The 20,256-nt window shown below is 47.8% G+C and overlaps 1 protein-coding gene across 1 annotated transcript; it reads left to right on the top strand.

The window, feature by feature from the left end:
* The first annotated feature begins 7,368 nt into the window (after window positions 1-7,368).
* LOC144943118 (potassium channel subfamily K member 1-like) lies at window positions 7,369-15,814 on the top strand. Its single transcript, XM_078870309.1, has 3 exons — window positions 7,369-8,483; window positions 11,515-11,916; window positions 12,411-15,814. The coding sequence occupies exons 1-3, from the start codon at window positions 8,171-8,173 to the stop codon at window positions 12,767-12,769; spliced, it is 1,074 nt and encodes a 357-aa protein (XP_078726435.1). The 5' UTR covers window positions 7,369-8,170; the 3' UTR covers window positions 12,770-15,814.
* Window positions 15,815-20,256: the final 4,442 nt, after the last annotated feature.

Genomic DNA, 20,256 nt, shown 5'->3' with positions numbered 1-20,256 from the left:
GCGAGATTAATGCTGTATCTTGAAAAAAAACTGACAAAATGTCGTAATCATAAACGGGAAATGGCTTTGGCTAAGCAATGATGCACATTTCGACTGTAAGCGCTGTGTAATCAGCAAAGGCGTGCAGACCAACAGCGACTGTGAGAAAACAGCTGCTACTGCTGCTGTGTATTCGTGGCAGATGTGAAGTGGTTTAAACGGCCGTCTCATGGAATACTGTGCTGTAAACACAGAGCGCGGATACAAATCATTCATCATTTTTGACGCTGCTTCTGTCAACCCGCTGCTGAAGTCCACCCGCGCGCGTCTCCTCGTCGGTCTGTGGCTGGGGCTTGTTCGTTTGTTGAACTTCTTTCGCACCGTACGTAGCCAACCGTGCTAATCGGAGGTGCGGGGAGAGGGGGGACAACAAACTAACACACGAAGAGCAATACACCAATTTTCAATCTGGATTTAAAAGCGCATCGCTCCGAGCGGCTTCCTAATATCGGAAGGAAGAGCGTTCCAGACGGCCGCAGAAGCGCAACCTGAAAGCGGGCGATGCGGTGGCCGTCTTTGTTGGATCGGGCCAGCCACGCTTCCTCAACGCGGACCGATGAAGGCTGTGGGGAGCGGTGGAGCTGGGCCCAGGATACAATCTCTCAGTCGCCACTGATGTTAGCCGTTGCTCGGAGTCGAACTCAGGTCGCCGGGTTCATCGCTAACCACTTGCACCAACGATCTACCAATAAAAACGCAAAGATAATGATGAAACGATAGTTTACAGGCTGAAGGAGTTCTGTAAGGATGTTATCATTGCTTCATGATACAACTCTAATTACACATTTGGCATACAGTATCAGTAATAATAATAATTTACAGGCCTTTGTCAATCCACTGTTGGACGAAAGCCTCCCCATGCCATGACAGTCATGGGAATTGTTGGCCATACTTCACCATATTGGTCAATATGGGTTGAAGGGGTGGGGTGGGTGACAATACCTATTTAGAAATCACTCACCACTGATGTCAGCTATCACCGGTAATCAAACTCGGGTTGCGGGGTTCGTAATGCACCGCGCTCACCACTGCACCCACCGCTCGACCCAAACCTCTAATACGTGGTAAAGAAATGTTACATTTGATGTTTTATTTATGATGTAATTACCCAATAAATGCAATCACACACATCTTCATTGTATTTCCTATGTAGTAAAGTGATGCTTAAATAATTGATGAATACTAAAGCTCTGTGAGATTTTTTTAACGAAGGTAGGTTAAAGGTCTGCGTGCACATAATGCACTTGGAAAAAATAAATCAATGACGTCCTGCTTTGACAATTCCTGTAACATTCCAGTCTGGTTCAGAAAAGCCATTGAGACTGTGAAATCAACTGCTGAGCACACGTCACTTTACAAACGATAATACTTTGCAGGACAAAAGGATAACACATTATGAATTATGCTTTTAACTTACACAGGATAGGCTCTCGGAGTCTCAAGACTACTTCTCAGCCTACTAGCCATCTGAGCCAATATTATGAAGCGGCATCTGCTAAAGCGAGCAATCCATGGCCTGGTATTGACATTCTGGATATCCCGAGCCAGGCGTGTTATACAACTGATTCAGGTTTATAGTTATAGATTATTATTGTTTGACATGATGTAGGAAATCTAGCAGTGAATGGGAAAAAACCCACATGTGTGTGGGAAGAGGACACGCTACCTATTCCAACTTTGTGCATTGTCAGAGACCAAACGCCATGGGGTGCAGAGGTATCCAAAAATAACTGTATTCACTCAAGGGAGCCTCACTGGGTGTCAATTTAGATCTTCAGTAGGGTCCTGCTACATTTTGATATGAACGAGTGTTTGACTTTGTATGGGAGGAAACTGGTGTTGTCAGAGAACACCGACCATGCATACTCTCACTTTATTTCAGCTGGTAAGGCCCCATTGAACTAAGCAGATATTTTATACAATGATGACCAGCCCCAAGGCCACGTCACGGAACACATTTTTACATAAGAAAACTGCATCTGTATTTTAGATTAAATTTTATTTTTGCTATGCCCCACATATGCAGAGCCTGGCTTTAGATTGTGTAATTCAGATGAGATGTAAATGTTGCCATTACTCCTGCAAAATTTTCATGAATGCCAATTATGACAATTTATTTAGCATAAATGCTGGACATTACTGGTTCAATTTGCACGACACTTTGGAGTGAATTTTCGCTGAAACTATTGCATGGTTATTATTTGCAGAGTTGGCCAAACATTCCAATAGAGGACCACATAGCTTGGGCAATTGTTGGCATCGATTCTGGCTGCCCTCCGGCTTGTCCATAGTCTCCCCTCGCACCTCCGTGCCAAAACTGCGCACTCTACAAATTCTGCTACAGCATTTTCAGATGCAATTTTCATGAATGCTGCAATGTACAAATAAATCATTAATATTTTTCGATGTAAAACGTACTGTCTCTGCATGGCCCGAGAATATCATCCGAATGTTGTTCAAATTCTCGACGAGGCCCTTTTGGGCAGCGCTTCAAATCAAGTCCAGAGCACTGCTCTGGGAATGATGTTAGCACTCCACATCCATCTCGCTTGACTTTGTCCTCATTGTGCCCTATATTCGTGTACACTTCATCATAGGAGTATATGGATATTGGGTACAATATAGGATTATCATGGATAGACATACCTTGTACTCTAGTGGTAGTACCTTATGCCAACAATCCCTACTCCGAGCCAGGCCAGCAGCATTGCAGAAAATATCGAGTTAGAAATGATGCCCTGCTTACACAGCTGACGAGGACAGTGCCTGCGGATTAACGATTTGCTCGAGCGGTGTCTGAATGCTTCTGGTATCTCCGTCGACGAATGGGAGGAGGTAGCTCGTGATCGCTCACAACGGAGGAGTTTCCGAGGCGTAGAGCAAATCGTGGGGACGAGGATGGAGAGACACCGAGTCTGCAGTGGGGCGGCGTGCACCCGAAGCCTGATCACGAATCGCCTTCCTGCCGTCACCTGTGATGTCTGCGGGAAAAGGCTTGCTTCATCGAGTCGGGCTAGCCTCCCACTCTGGGTCTCTATGTGCTTCTATGTAACTCTATGTGAGAATATGAGTCTATGGACCTGTATGTGACTCTATGGGTGAATCTATGGATCTCTATGCGAGTCTATGGGGCTCTATGCGAGTCTATTGATCTCTAAGAGTCCAGATAGCTATTTGTAAGTCTATGGGTCTCTATGCGTTTGACGCTATGGAACGCTTACTTGAATCTATGGAACTCTATGTGAGTTTATGTAACTCTGTGTGAGACTATAAATAGTTGTGCCAGTCTACGGGTCTCTACGCGAGGCTACGGGTCTCCTCTCTATGTGGGTCTCCATAGGGTCACGCTGCCTCGCACTGGCGCCAAGCACGCGGCACATCCTAACTCTTGTCATCGCCGATGCGACGGACGCCAAATCTACGTGGCAGAGTTCAAAATCAATGGCCTGGGGCAGGGTCTGTATGCGTCGGTATGGCACCACTTGCGGTTAAATTGATGTGATGTTATTCGAGGATATACTGCCAAAAAATCACGATGTCAATTCCCAGCCTAGGCGCCTCTGCTCTGCCAATTAAGAGCATTCCTTCAAACGTCAGCTTATATTTCTATTTCTTTGTTTCAACTGTCCACCAGTGTCATTAGCTGGGGAGTGCCTGCGCACGACTGTAACTCGGCAATTCGGGTGGCGTGCACCATGAAGGGTTGATGGCGATGGACAAGACTGGTGACTTAACGCAGCCAAACGAGGGAAACATGCCCATAAGGACCACCGCCCTGGAGATGGATCGATGAAACCAGTTGAACCGCATTCCTACGGAGACACCGTATCCCTAGTCGTTAACTCTATCATCAAATTAAGCGCACATTATTCAAGCTGAAATGTCAATTAAAACCCTTAATGTCGTTAACTTTTCAGATTGGCCAGACATAATTTCCGTGGGGACAAAGCAATCAACACGACTGAAATGTAATCCACAGTAAGTGCCATCAGCACCTCCGAATTATCACGATAGGCTACGTACGGTGTGAAAGAAGTTCAACATAATACTGTGCCAGAGACATGCCCCTGCGTTGGCTCAATGATCACCAATATACCCGGGTCATGCCGCTGACCGACGTTTGTGTGCAAGCCGATGCAGTATCTAACAATGAGAGCAAGAGTCAGCAGAGGGCAATTACAGAGCACACCGACGCCACCCACAAACTGCCCACAGTTTCGAATGGATCTGTGCGGGGAAGAAAACAAACCGATCCGTTATTTTGTTTTTCATTTGACCGGACGATAGCACGATATTACATTTCAAGATGTACAGCGGTGCACGATATCGCGACGATTATCGCGATGTCAGACACGAAAGGGGACTAAACGTCCCAATTCTGCTGGAGGCTCGGCCGCCCTTCTAATATCTTCATAATCAGCCCATGAACCAAGAAGAAGAATCAGCCCATGGCAAATCCACTGCTGGATGAAGGCCTCCCCAAGCCGACGCCGCCGCCTCTCACGAAGCTGCGATGGAATAATAACACTGTGTAACAAACACAATTGTTCCTGGGTAATAAGTGTTATTTCCTAATTGCTAATGCCTCAAAAGTACAGAACATGGCTATTATTCCCCACGAACTTTTATTTTGTCACCAGGACACAAAAGCAAAGTTAATAATCCACTCCATCAATAACACTGTGTAACACATTTAATTATTTTTTGTTCCTGGGTAGTAAGTGTTATTTCCTAATTGCATATGCCTTAAAAGTACAGACAATTGCTATTATTCCCCACAAACTTTCCTTTTTCTAGGCATAAGCAATAAATAAGTATAACCCGTAAAAACAAAGTTTTTCACTATAAATCCTTTATATGCGTGGCAGCGAACTTAATATAAAGGATTTAAAAATATATTCGCCTGTGGAGGACGCGGGGATCGATCCCGCGACCTTTGGCATGGGAAGCGAGGGCGCTACCAACTGCGCTACTCCGCCACGGCCTGTGGAGGGGTTACGCTCTGGGCTCTTATACTGTGACGTTCAGCCAAAGCGATGAATGAGTTATATTTGAATATATGTAAGATAAATGTTTTTTGCCTAAAAAGTGTAAAATTTTGGGAATTTTTTTTCACGAACATTAATTGTCTGGCACAACGAGTCTGTGTGGAAAATGTCAGCTCGATTGGATCACGGGAAGTGGGTTAAACACGACCGAAAGATTTGCACGGTCGTAAGCAAGCAAGCAAGCACGCAAGCAAGCAAGCATGCGAACTTAATATAAAGGATTTAAAAAGAACACGTACTACCCAGGGACAAAAATCGTGTTGCATCATGAATCCACTCAGCCACCTGCAATTCCATGAAGCGATCGCATCGCTCCAGGCAGGATTGCTAAATTAGTAACGAAAATCTTACCCCCACAATCATCATCATCATCGCAAAAACCCTTCCCCATCTCTCTCTATGAACCTTCACACACTCGCAATGGACCAAACGGGTCCGTTCAGGTCCCATTTTAGGATGTGATGTGAATGTTAAAATACATCACGTGGGGGTGTACAATAATAATAGCTTACACGCGTGTACTGTCCTAACACACACGCACTCGTATGTGTGTGGTCATGCTAATACAAGGGGAGTGGGTGGGGTGTTTCTATGAATTGTTCATCAATCGCACCTTCCCAATTAAGGCATCAAAGCCCTAATTGGTATGCATTCTCAACACAGAGATAAGCGTCCGCACGCATATATTAAAAGTAACGTTTACCGTATTCTCTCGATTGCAAGACGCACAGATTCCACTGTGTTTCTAAGAGCAATGCGTAGTTTGAGATTGCGTCTTAGAGTTCGGTAGGAGCGTGTGTGTGGGTGTGAGATGAAGATCTGAATAACTTTAGTGACACCAGCCACACGTTTGGGGTGCGTCTTACCTGCCAGACAGTCTTATAATCCGTAAAGTAAGATATAACGTGCAGTCATTACACTGAATGTATGACACGGTACTGGCATTGCACATTCACTGATATATGCTGACTACATTTACTTGTACGCAAATGAATACAACTGTAATGTCCACATCTTCCTCCACGCCGTGTCGACCACGGCAGTTGTTTGGCCATACTTCACCACTCTGGTCACTGCGGGTTGGTAGAGGCGGGGGAGGTTGTGGGGGGGTGACTGGGCAGTTGGAGGCAGTCGCCCTCCAGCAACAACGGAGGGCAGAGGAGCGACGCTCACAACAACGAGCGGAGCGCCGGGCGTATAAAACACAGCAAGTTGGCATTGGAGGTGACACGGGCGGTGCATCGGCCACTCATCTCAGTCAGTCAACCCCATGGCACCACCTGGGTTTGACCCATGACCTCCTGCCAGCGGGCGTTCGACACTTCACGTGGCCTTAAAGTGGTGCACCTAGCCTGGCACAAGCGCCGTGCTCACGTCGGTTGTCACCGATGTTGGCCGTGGCCGGGGAATTGAACTCAGGTCGCCGGCTGAACAGCGCAGTGCGTTAACCACTGCGCCACCGCGTCTCCCCCTGCCAAAGAATAAACACATTCAGTACAGTATGTAAACATTAACATATCGGTGTAATTAATGCTAATTACATGTACGGTAACCTCGTGACGCTTAGCGTATGCCACACACACAGGATGTTGTCTACGATTCATTATGAATTAATTATTGTTTTTATTCAATAGAGTACTGTATATCCCTCCGACTTTGAGCACGCATCTGACAATCCAACCCACGACAATCGAACGCAGACGAACAGTTCACCCCTTAATTGGCGTACTACTTGTAATGTAGTGTTTTTACGTGTATAATTATTATAATCACGGAACAAGATTGTAATCAGCTCGTGTGCAGATGTTGGCACGGTGGATTACCGCATTACATTCGCGAGGTCGCGTGAGATGATGCTATAGTGGATTAATACATCCCAGAATCATGACATGATGATAATGATAATAGGTGGATTATAAAATGGCAGGATCGTGAGATGATGATGATGATGATGCTAGATGATTATTAAATCGCAGGATCGTGAGATGATGCTAATGATAATAGATGATTATTAAATCTCAGGATTGTGAGATGATGCTAATTATAATAGATGATTATTAAATCTCAGGATTGTGAGATGATACTGATGATGCTAGGTGGATTATTAAATCGCAGAATCGTGAGAGATGGCGAAAGCTCGGTAGGGTGGGGGGGGGAAGCGGGGGGCGGGGTGAGGGCTTCATCCAGCAGTGGATGTACCACGACCGCTCCTGCCGATGATGAGACGTAATTGTTTACGTGCCGTTCGGCATCACCAGTAAATCAGTGGCGACATGGGCCAGGCGGCGGGTGTGGTTTTTCATTGACTCCTCCCTTCAAAGGGCTCCCTTCCCCCATTGTTGGTTTGCAAGGTGGGGATTTTTTTTTCGCGATCGCGTGTCAAAGAGACGCGTGGCCAACACGGGGAGACAGCGGCGAGATCGATTCCGTGCGATTGTTCGGCTCTAATAAATACATAAACAACGTGCACATTTTATATTTCAAAACCGCCGTTTCTGGTTCTCGCTCGCTCGCTCGCTGTCTCTCTCTCTCGATCAGCAGGGCAAGGTCGCTCCAAACTCGATTAAAACCTCCCCAGAAAGATGTTGGGCTCGACACGCTTCGCGTTCAGATCGTCGGCTAACATTTCGGCAAGTTGACGCGCGCAACGTGTACCACGCGACTGGCACGCCGGGAGGATTTAAATAGCGCCCGCCTCTAGCGACTTGCACGAATGCAGCCGTAGGCGGCGATAGGTTCCACGGAGACGCACAGGGTGCCGGGGTGCCGCGTCTTCGTGATGACACAAAACGACCGTGCGTAACTCGGCCGCCTAACTTGCGCGTTCAACAACAACACATCGTTATTTTAATTCCGTGGGTTATTCTGCAACTAATATAACAACACGCCAGGCTTGCCAGCCCTTGTATATCCGTACACGGTAGAACACCTCCAACGCACGACACTGCAGTAGACGTGGAGAGAGAGAGAGAAGGCAAACGAGAGAGAGAGCTGTGGAAATTAAAGTGTCATAGGGACAGCAAATATCTTCTGCAGGGTGGGTTGGGTGGACTTGCTGCTGTCGGAAAACAACAACTCACACGATGGCTTCGAGTTCGCTGGTGTGCTTCGTCGGCTTGCTGGCCACCTATGCCTTGTACCTCATGCTGGGAGCCGTCGTCTTCTCCATCCTGGAGCGGCCGTACGAGGAGCGCCTCCGGAGCGACGTGAGGAGGCTCCGGGACGAGTTCGTGCGGCAGCACGCGTGCCTGGCCGACGAGGCGCTCGAGGTCTTCCTGCGAGACGCGCTCGAAGCCAAGGCGCACGGCGTCTCGGCGCTGCGCAACGCCACGGCCGGCCCCCACTGGGACTTCGTGTCTGCCCTGTTCTTCGCCAGTACCGTACTCACGACAGTCGGTAAGGAGTTGGTTGTTGTTGTCGGTTGTGTGGTGTCCTCCCATCCGGGCAGTCGCACACAATTCGGCGACCCTCAAAAAGTCCGAATTTCCGAATGGCCTCCTTAATCCTGCTCGCAATAGTCGGGGAGATGTCGTCTCGCTCCCCTTGTTGTTGTTTGTTGTTGTCCGTCAATGCTTTCATTCATCCACGCGGGGAGTTTAGCTCGGGCGGTGGTGGCTACCCACGTGGCCTGTAATCCAGCACTGGAGGTAGCAGCGAAATTTGGGGGATCACCGCGCCGATGTTTGCGAAACAAACTCTTCTCGCGAACGCTGGGGAGGTGCTATGGCCCTGACATGCCAGGAGAAGTTGGCACGGCAAACAAATCTCGACTCCACCTGCTCCGTCTGGATGGGATGAGAGTGTTGTCTCCTTGAACGCGTCTCCTTGAACGCGTGGGTTTTCTCCAGGTGCTTTGGTTTACTCTCGCATGTATACCGTGCGCTCATCATTGGGCCGATAACACTTTAATATATATACAGGACTGCAAAGCTTGGGCAATTGTTGGTGCTGGCTCAACGCTTGGCTCCGAGTTCGTCTGTGGCTCCTCGTGCCTCCCGAGTCGTCGTCTCTCATCGAGAGTGAATTCTGTCTGCTCCGCAAGTTGATATTATAATTGCACGGATTAGGCGATGGTCAAAATATGCAAATTGTTCTAATAACACAAATGGGGTGTCATTATAATCAACGGTTTTAGAAAATGTGGCCTACAATCTGGACTGAATCAATGGATTGATCTCTCCATAAACATAAATGCACCCATCGCCATCAAAATGTGTCCGTGTCTGACATGGTGGTATTTTATGAATATGCCTCGTCTGGAAAGGTGGACAATTTTTTTAAATTTAGTGAGTTTTCATTGGTTGACATAGTACACCCACACATGTCCACTGGACGATCATACGTATGACCCACATATTTAAAGCGTGTGCAATGTACCCCTGAGTTTGTGGAACTTTCCATCTGTTGTCTTTGAGCGCCTCTAAGTGTCTCGTTCTAACTTCTGTTCAAGACTTAATGCCGGATTTGGAGGATGCTCCTTCATCCATGACATAATTTGGCGTCTAAGCTGGCACTTGGTATTTTCTCCCTCACATGGACTTGTGTGATTAACTAGATGAATTGCTTAAACATTTTGACATTGTTGTGTCGTATATAATTTGTTATTCTCTGTTGTGTGTTAAATTCCCTGCACTCCCCCATTGTTGTACAGTGCTGTCTTTCCCTGGCCACTTCGCACCCAGTAAAACATTGACCGATTTGCAAATGTAGTATAGAATCTCTTAAATCCAAATCCCAGTTCTGTATTAGATGATATATGTTGGGTGGCAAAATGGCAGCCACAGCCATAGATGATTTAATTATTACGTGCAGAGATGGACGTACGGTCACTTTCTTTTGCACCATACATGGCCAAACCGTGTTAATTGGAGGTGCGGATGTTATACCCCAGGAATACAATGGTGGGTTTTCTCTGAATACGGTGATTTCCTTTGGCATACCAAACACCCAATATTGGCATTGTCCAAACATGTCAATACAGGACTTGAAAGCGTCTGGAGTTAAGAGGTGTTCACACGCGTGGGTTTTCTCAGAATGCTGGCAGGTTTCCTTCTTCCATGCAAAATCCTTCAACATGCAAAATCTGCAACCACAAATTAGCCTGAACGGGTTGTTTAACAGGTCTGACTGGATGAAATCAGACCATAGACAGATTGCTTGCTTAATTAAATTAATCTGGCACTTAGTATATTCTCCCTCAGGCTGCTGAACCACAAATGTATAATCTTACAACTTTTTGTCAAGTTCCTGCGGGAGGATCGCCCCCCCCACCAACACCGTGTTGGTCACGTGGGTTCTTTGACCATACTTCACCACGCTGGTTAGTGCCGGTTCGTGAGGCGTGGGAGGTAGAGGGGGGGGACAAGACTCACTTTAAAAATAAAAATAAAATATTCTGGAGAGGATTCGCGGCTTTTTCTAATCTATCATTTGTGTTAATCGACGTGAAAAGAGGTTGGCAAAACATCGCCAAGTTGAAACATCCTAACAATTCCTGGCTGAGTGGATGATTATACTCCGCGTTGAAATGTCAGTGCATGCCCTGCCATTTGCACAGTTGGTAATGTCTCGGCAGTGACTCACTTTAATGCCTCAATTATAGACGTCGGCAAAATCTGTTCTCGGTGGAATAGGGTATCTGGGATGATGATAATGATTGTTGTTATTTGTAGAAATTCCTTTCACGCGTGTTAGCCTACAAATTGGATGTCCTCACACAATTGTTCGTTTTTCAGTGGCTTAGCTGTGTGCCTTTTTCGCCCAAGTGCGATGGATTCTGCACTGGTTGGTGGCATCGCCTCGCAGTGTGCGGGCAGTGCAGCTGCCGCTCGGTGGCCCCATGGGCCGAAGGTGCTTGCGTGGAGAGAGGTGGGGGTTTGGGGGGGGGGCACCAATTAAATTTCACTGGGGCCCAGGACAACCGCACTACGCCCCTGGGTCGTGGACATAAACAAGTTGCTGTGGTTGCTCTCCTGTCCAGTCGTGGCTCCCGAACTCTGCGACGTCATCTTGCTGCTGCTGCCGCTGCCTCCGTCTCTAGTGCCCTCTTACTCCGTTTTGGTCTCCGCTCCGCAGTTGACATGGCCTCTCATCTCTCGCCGGTTTGCTGTCCATGACGTGGCCTGCCCATGTGCACGCTCTCCACGTGGTCGCGTCTGGATTTTTCACCAGGTCCTCCGGTGTTTTCCCCTCACCATTTGAAAACATGCATTTTTTTGTGAGTATTTGGCTGCAATAAATACTAAGTTGAGCTGTCATTGGTGGCCAGGTCGCTTCTGAAAACGAGCCATACAGCACGGTGGGCCTTACCGGGTAAAATAAATAAAAGAAAAAGTAAATTTTTTCAGTTTATTTCCACTTTATGTACCATCCGCTCCTCTCCGCCGACTCCTCCTGCCCTTGACTGGCGGACACGCTTTTGCCGCAGGCTACGGGCACACGGTGCCCCTTTCGGACGCCGGCAAGGCCCTGTGCATCCTCTACGCCGTGCTGGGCATCCCGTTCACCCTGCTGCTGCTCACCTCCATCGTCCAGCGCCTCATGGAGCACCTGACGCGCCGCCCGCTGCGGTCGCTCGCCTCCTCCTCCTCCTCCTCGTCGTCGCCCGAGCTGCTGGCGGCGGCGCACGCCGCGCTGCTCCTGGCCTGCGTCGGCGTGCTCTTCTTCGTCGTGCCCGCCGCCGTCTTCACGTCGCTGGAGGAGGGCTGGGGATTCCTGGGCGCCTTCTACTTCTGCTTCATCTCCCTGAGCACCGTCGGCCTCGGCGACTACGTGCCGGGGGAGGCGGACCGGCAGCCCAGCCGCGAGCTCTACAAAGTCTGCGTCACCGGTGCGTGGCGCCGGACCGCGCCGGCACGGTGGCGCGAGCTCTTTTGCGGCTGGGCTGTGGCTGGGGTTCGCGGCTCGAGTGCAGCGGGTCGCGCCCCGGTGAACGCTTGCGGGTGTATTAGCCGTGAATATGCGCAGTCTGCTTTGCGGTGGGCATTCATTGGGTGGCGATGCAATTCACTGCGTCCGATCAATTTACGCAGCGAAATAGAAACGTGTGTGATTGTTTGTTTCGCTCGCATGTCACTGTCCTGCGATTGGCTGAAATGGCGATCCCTTGAGCAAACCTTCATTTAGCTGTGGATTGATTTTGGCTGATGTTGATAATGATACAAATTTATCCACCGCATCCAAGTTTTAATTCGATTAAGCGACACTTGTGTTCGGGCAAGACGACATGAATCGTCGCCCCTCGTAAGCGATTAGGTTTCTCATTCCTTCTCGCTGCCCCACTCACTCCGTGTCCCCCCCACCCCCACCCCTGTCTCCCGTCAGTCTATCTGCTGCTGGGCCTCGTCTCCATGCTGCTGGTGCTGGAGACGTTCTGCGAGCTTCCGCAGATGCGCCGTCTCACGGCCGTCTTCCACCCACAGTGGGAGCCGCCCTCTCTTCCCGAGCAGCAGCAGCAGCAGCAGCCGCCGCACGGCCTCGTACGGACCCACCGCGGCGACACCGTCAAGGAGACGGGCGGCGAGGCTTCCGCGTCTTTGGCGTCGCCCGCAGAGGCGGCGCAGGCGGAGAGCGGCGACGGGATGCTCCGGCGTCTGTTCGATCGCAAGCGCGACGGCCCGGCCGTGTCGTACCAGGCGCTGGGCGGCTCCGACGCCACGTCGCCAACCGCCGGCAGGAAGTGAAACGGATTCGTCGCGGTTTTCCACGCGACCGGTTCAAGCCGCGGTGAGCGTGGCGAAATCTCAACTCCGTTGGGTTACATTCGTTTTTTTAAAGCTGTGTTTTGTTTAACACCCTCTCGTGCGCATATTGTTGGGAGTGAAAGCAAACATTTTTAAATTGGTTATGAAGTGATTTATTAATTGGCAACGGAACCCAACCCCGCCTCAAATACGCAAAAAAAGCGTGCACGTAATTTATCGCAAGAATTCCGATAATGTCTCTCTACAGCGGGTGCCAAGCTTCCAGCCGCCAGCTTGTGAATTCCAAGCTCCGCTTTACCCAACGTTTGGGCCGTGATCTTCAATTTGTCCATCGCCACCAACACCGCCGCACTGATGGACCACGTCCGAGTTGAGAGGGCTGCGTGCACCACAAACGCTTTGGGGCTTTTGTGCACCGTTGCTGAAATGCCGCCCCGAATCGGAGCGGTCCACCCGCGGGGGACTTGACGCATGACACGGAGGGCTTTGGCGTCTCGCCTGTTTGCATGTAGAGTTTAAACAAAGCACAGTGTAAAGTTGGAGTTGACATTTCAAAGCATTTAACAGAAAAAAATTATTTAACTGTTCATGAAATCTTCACGATAGGAAAAAGGGGAAATTTTTTAACTCGCAAAACAACACAGAAGCTAACTTTACAAACATAATTGACCCTGTTGAGTTCGGAAATTAACTGTTGGATGTACATTTTTTAATTGTTTCACTCTGTTTAAAGCCATTGGATGGATCTTGAATGTGTTTGTTTCTTTGATTACCAGATTTATAACCGTGAAAGTTGCACCCTGTTCGTTGATGCGCAATGCTTGAGCCACGCGCAGGCTCTTGTGCCAGATGGCGTTCAAGGCCATTTAAGTCTGTCACTGGAATCCACAACACCTTTTATTCAATTCCGTTCTCCGGTGCAGTCGTGAGCGATGTGTTTGGTTCATTGGTTCATTGATAAAAATGTATTTCTTGTGTTCATGGAACAGCATCAAGTTGTGTGTTCACGTAAAAAACGATGATTTGCGATTTGTGCAAATTTGACTGAGTAAGATTGAGTATACCGACGTGAACAAAAACTTTACGTGAGGCGGAAAGAAATAACAAGCAATAGAAACGAGATTGTTAAAACGAGACCTAATTATACATTTTTGGATTCGCATCACAATCTGGAGTTGTGACAATTCACGTGATCTTTGCTCCGGTGAATTGTTACGTTTCTACTGTGTGCAGTGCATCGCATCTCAACTGAACGCCCTTGGGCAGCATGAAGTAAGAATGTAGGAAGCATTACATGGATGCAGTGCATGTGGGTATTTATCTGAATAAATGATGTTTTACTTATAAATAATAAAGTTCACTTTGTTTACACAAAAAATAGCATGCTTCGCATTGGAAAACGATCGTGTATTTAAGCTACAACGCAACCAACCGTATGAATCTAACTCCATTGTTGGCCACAAAGTGCCCTATGGAATTATTATTTTGTGTTGCTGTATGCACTAAGACGAGTCTTCATAAACTTTGCATTATTTGGGAAGGCTTTTTTAACCTAATTTCTGAGCTGAGATGTGCAAAGCTATTGCTAGGTATTTTGTGAACCTGGCTGGGAAGCTATTGGTCGCATTTTTAGTGCAAATATACGGACTTCAAAACGAGAGAATGCTGCTTAGAAAGTCATTGTTTACAAATCTTGTCGGCGGCGACTGATGAAACGCCTCTGCGGTGAACCATTCGCGAAAGGTGGCAAAGTGGTCGTCTTTGCTGGCCACACACTTTGAATCGAGGTTGTTTACAGTCACGCTGCATATGGCTTTAGGTATTTATGTCTGCACTCTCGGTCGGCATGCCTCATTTGACTCGTCGGTTTCGAGGTCGAGGGTTTAATTCTCGCGTAGCGAATGCCGTACAATGCGCTTGCGTATGTATTTGCGGTTGTTCTCTTACGGGGCTCTCCGATTGTAGGTTCCACGTGCTGTTCAAGAGTGGCTGCCCGGCGTTTTTATCTCTTCCCCATGTGCTGGGACAAATGAACGATGTTAAGTCCTGCTGTAAAGCCTGGATAATTCGGCAAGTGTAGAAACAAACAATGAGCAATCGTAATAAAATGTGAGCTGGCAAGGGTAATAGGCACCAGTGGGTCGAGGGAGCTTTCATCGCGAACGGAGATGAATGTCGCGCCAAACGAAACGCGGTGCAACTCGAACACTCTTGGGATAGCAACATAACATTGTCAGCATCTTGAACGCGCCATGTTTTTTTATCGCACGAAAACAACGTTTGATGTCCGACAAGAGATGCGCAGTGAGCAGCTAAAGGTTCCGTTCGCGAGACTTTTTTTTTTAATCGGGTCACGTTTGTCCCACGGCGCTGTGGTGTAACGAGCTAACGATGCAACGAGGAGCATGGTATTACCAACACAATGCGATTACCATTGTTGCTGCTGTGCAATTTGCTCATTGCGCTATCGGTTAACGCTGCCTAACGCCACATTGGCGTTACGGGAGTTACACAACTCGTGAATTGTAGCGGTAATTAGACGCTCTTGATTACAAAGTGGCCGATGGCAAATGTCTCCTTGAAGGCACTCCGTCTCACCCAAATTGACGCATTCCCCAATGCTTGTAACGGGAATTGGAGAGTCATTTTTTAGCCATTTTTCAACGGTTTGATCTCAAGTTTGCACGTGCGCACTTCGGCAGCGCCTTGCGTGGGTGGTGAAATATGAACCGCAGTCCACTTCAGATGGAGTGCGTGCCGGTTCTCTGACTTCGCATTCATATTTTAACTGCAGTCTACCCCACCGGTTGTGCCGAGTTGAACCAGCGCGTTAGATTAATAACGAATCGTGTGTTTGTGTGGGTGGTTTGTTTGTATGTTGCCGCACGGCCGAAGGCATTGTTCAGTAGAGTCGTGGTGACTAACGTGCTGTGGTTGGTGATCGGCTGGCTTTTAATCTATAGTTGTTGTGTTTGTGATTGACTGCACAAGAGAACAAAAAATAAAGGCACCTTTTTTTGAGCTTTGTCATACGAACGTGGCGTGTGTTCTTGTGCAGAGGACGATGGGTAGTGTCGCGAAACAACCGGTCTCCAATGTGGTGATGTCGTCTCATGAAGGAGTCAACCCATTTTGGAACTCTTTGAGCAGCTTCACAACTAATATTGTGCCTGCTGTTCAACTAAAACAATTCTTCCCGGTTTTGCTGATGTGACAACTTGATTTGTTTTGCTTTGTTGGATGGTGGAGGGTTATACTTTAAAAAACTATCTTAACATGCCTACAAGAAACCAACTATGAATTTGATTAATAATAGGTCCGAAAAGTTTCTAATTTTCGGACGTTTGATGTGCAGTTTTAAACTTGTGTGGACACCCCATTCAGAAGTTTACTGATTAAACCAGAAGCGATGAAGAGGCTTGTGAATATGATCGGGCCCTTTGAAGATTGAAGCCTTTTGAAGGTAAGGGCCTCCACGAAGCGCTTCCTATAATCTGGCAAATGTTTGCTGCGCAGAGTGAAGACTACTGCTTAATTATAAATAATTACAGAATGGCAAACGTGTAGACAACGGAGCCATCTAACCATTCTTACCTCCCACATGCATAATCTATAGCATGTCTACTACAAAAACATCTCCCATATAGCCTTAACAGACTTGGCAAGCGTTGTTGGCGAGCATCTATGAACGTTTGTATGGCACACGAGGGGGTGGGTGGCTAGCACCACACCTGACCACATTTGTCTCCCCCAGTGCTGATGTTTACGCACCACACCACGTACTTTTTTTAAGGCCGAGACGATTCAGATAATCGTCACTGATATTGGCCGTGAGCGGCAATCGAACTTGGGTCGCCGGGTTTGTATCGAAGTGCGCTGACCAACTACACTACTGCTACCCATCACTACTACGCAAATGCAGAGATTCGGGATGTAAACATGCTGCATGAATGTGCAGTGGCATAGAATAACAGTTATGTAGCAGCATAGCGCTGGCTGCTGGCAGGGAGGGGGATCTGCGGATTACGGCAGCCCTGACGTCAGCAGGCCACGTGATACACCAGAGGAGGATCTCGGGGAAAGGTCACAGAAGGGGCACAGAAGGGGCACACCCAGAACCTGCTGGTCGCTTCTAGAAAGGGGGCGTGGCCGGAGGCGGAGCCAGGCCACGTGACAGTATAAGAGGGGCCCCTATGGGGGACCTCGGGGCTGTCGTATGGAGTGGGATCCACATCGTGCTGCTCAAGTCTTCATCCTTCTCGTCGTCTTCACCCTTCTCGTCGTCTTCACCATCCTTCTTCGTCGTCGTCTCCGTCTTCATCTCGGGGCGTCACCAGTCAGGCAGCCTACCAACTCTCCTGACTGAGTAACGTCGCTGATCATAGACGAACTAATTATAAAAGTGTAAACCCCGATGGTGCTTGTTAATAAAGAAGTGCCTCCAACGCTTAGTGTCTCCGAGTTGGTCACTACAAATGTAAAAGGGGATTGTCTATATAGGTTTACTGGGAAAGAGCTTCACAGCTCATCGGATTTCTCCAGTCTCAGGATTATGAGAGGTAGGCGTCAAGGCCACGATGCTCGTTCATCCTGAGCCTCAACGTGAGTCTTGCCTCTGACCGAGAGAATTCATCTGTTAAGTTGGGCAACAGACCACATGGTTATCCGATGTGTTTTTGGGTTGTGCCACGTGTTGTTCGGCCTGGTGTCCCACGTTTAACTCCGTGTGATGGGAGATCCTTCATAAACGATGGCCAACATGCGAGATACCCCGAAAACAAAGCACAGCCACATCATCCTAGCTAGCCACATATGGTGACTGCAGAGAGGATGTGTCCTCGTGAATATTAGATATTCTGTAACTCGTGAGAGTGTGAGGCTGGGAATGGCGAGAATACTTGGTTGGTTCCTCAATCTGTCTGCCAGTCCTTTTCTGGGTTTCACCGATGCACGTGGGCGAAGTTTCCACATTGGTCGTGGTGCATGTGAACTGATGTCTCGCGTAGAAACATCAACTGCGTTAAGTCCAAATGACCTAAACGTGCAATTGACACTGATACTACCACCACCGCCATCATCATTATTATACTGACCAGCATGGTGAATTATAGAATCATGGGTGGTGAGACGTACGTGGCGAAAGCCTTCATCCAGATGGGGGGGGGGGGAGTTAATGTAACCGCATTGTCCCTCTTGGACTGATGGGAGGACGATAAGAAGCGAGATAAAGTGGGAAACCACGAAACACTGAACAGTGGGCCCAATGTTTGGGCCAACTTTAGCCAACGGTGCCAACAACCTGCCAGCAACGTTTGGCCCCGCCCGTTGTACGCTGAGAGGGAAGTGCGCCGACACCGCAAGCCAGTTCATAATAAAGGTGTTTGAGTTAGATAGCGTCAGTATAAATGTTTCATCTTCTTGGTTCTTTCGGTAAAGTCACGTAGAAGGGAAATAATAAAATAAAAGTATAAAATTATATAATTAAAGAATATTTAATAATATAAAATAATAATATATGTTATATTTTTTATATTTTTTTATTTCCCTTCTACGTGACTTTACCGAAAGAACCAAGAAGATGAATCCCTGCAGTCACGAAAGCTTTAAATCGAAATATTAATATTTCGCAACCCTCCACCACTCGACACAGCCAACTAGTAAGGGATTTGCCACGTAAACAAAACGCGCCAATTAGTTACCACTTCAGCTCACCCGTGTGTTGAAGAGTATATCGACAACATTTACAATTTGAGTAGTACGACGTTTCGCTGGTAATTACATCCAGCATCATCGGGCGATTTATCAGAAAGCCCACACGCGTGACGCTGACCGCAAGCCAGGATGCTGCAAGTCTTGCCAATCGGCATCAGCTTTAAAATGTGCAACCAGGGTGTTTATTTTCTGCACTTGGTTGTCGGAAAGGAATGATTATAATTCGTTTTAAAATTGAACTGACGAGCTCCAAACTCGACTATGTGTATGCAGACGACGATGTTGTTAGTGATGATGATAATGATGAATGTCTGTGGGTATTCCTCATCATTGATCTGCGTCCGAGGCGAATGAGCTTCGGGTTTCTGTGTGAGTCAAGGATGGAGGTTGCACAGCACTGGACTGGGCAGCCAAACCTCACCGCTACTTTGTCAGCGGTGGGCAGTGCTGCACTATCCAGTCTTGTACTGTACTATGCTCCAACGTTTCTGTTCCCACCCCTCCCCCAACCCATACTGACCAGCATGGTGAAGTATGGTCAAACGACCCCCACAACTCGCACAGCTTAGAGAGGCCCTCTTCCAGCATTGGTTTGACAAAGGGCCTGCACATCTACATGGGACGTACATTTCTCATGGAATCTTTTCTGCAACTCCCAGTTCATTGGTCCGAAGGTGGGAAGGGGTAGCATGTTGTTGGTATACAGAGGTGGGACAAAGTCATTGTTATGCAAGTCCAAGTCGAGTCGTAAGTCATCAAATTCATGACTCGAGTCTGACTCGAGTCCAAGTCACATGACTCGAGTCCACATCTCATAGGTGGGACAAAGTCATTGTTATGCAAGTCCAAGTCGAGTCGCAAGTCATCAAATTCATGACTCGAGTCTGACTCGAGTCCAAGTCACATGACTCGAGTCCACACCTCTGTTGGTATATATTTTGCACCTCAGCCCCAGAAGCTTCGGTTGAATTTCAGCCACGCGTTCACACATATACTACACGTACAGTATATGTGAATGTATGCCATCGATGAACTTGCTTGCTTGTGCAAGAGCAGCTTGTAACAAAACAAATTACTCCCGAGAATCGAATCACCACATTTATTGCACGCACATCCCCTGGCACGGTCGATTTCACAACGACACCGACTGTGGGTGGACATAATGAATCTTTCAAATGTGTCTTTGTTTCGCCATGCACTGCAGAACAACATTAGTATTATTATTTGACAGCTGACACTGGACACAATCCGCTCGCCCAACCGAGATCATTGATCTTATCTCGCCTATTTCACAAAGACGTTCAAAAATAGATTTCTTTGATATGTCAGAGCATCGCTTCTGATCAAGCCATGCACGAGAGGCTGTGGGGGGTTAACGCAACCAATGCCAGCACTGCTGGGGCTGGTGTAATGCTGCTAGTATCATACAATACATATGAATATGCTTGTACGTATGTTGCACCGTACGTAGCCGACCGTACGGAACGGAGGTGCGGGGGGGAAGGACAACAAACGAAACACATAAATCAGTTCTCAATAAATGAGTTTTCAATCTAAATTATGTAAAAGTGCATAGCTCCAGCGATTTCATAATTTCGCAAGGCAGAGCGTTCCGTATAGCCGCGGAAGCGCATCTGAAAGCTTGTTGACTCACGGAAATGAAATCACCGAGGCTCATGAATATTTTTCAGCAGGATCCTGCCAAGTTTTTTTACAGTAAGGGGCGATAATCTAATTGCTCTGTCTGTTCCAAA

Source organism: Lampetra fluviatilis, chromosome 30 (assembly GCF_964198595.1).
Source record: "Lampetra fluviatilis chromosome 30, kcLamFluv1.1, whole genome shotgun sequence".
Classification (NCBI taxonomy): Eukaryota; Metazoa; Chordata; class Hyperoartia; order Petromyzontiformes; family Petromyzontidae; genus Lampetra; species Lampetra fluviatilis.
This window is presented reverse-complemented; position numbering and strand designations above follow the sequence as displayed.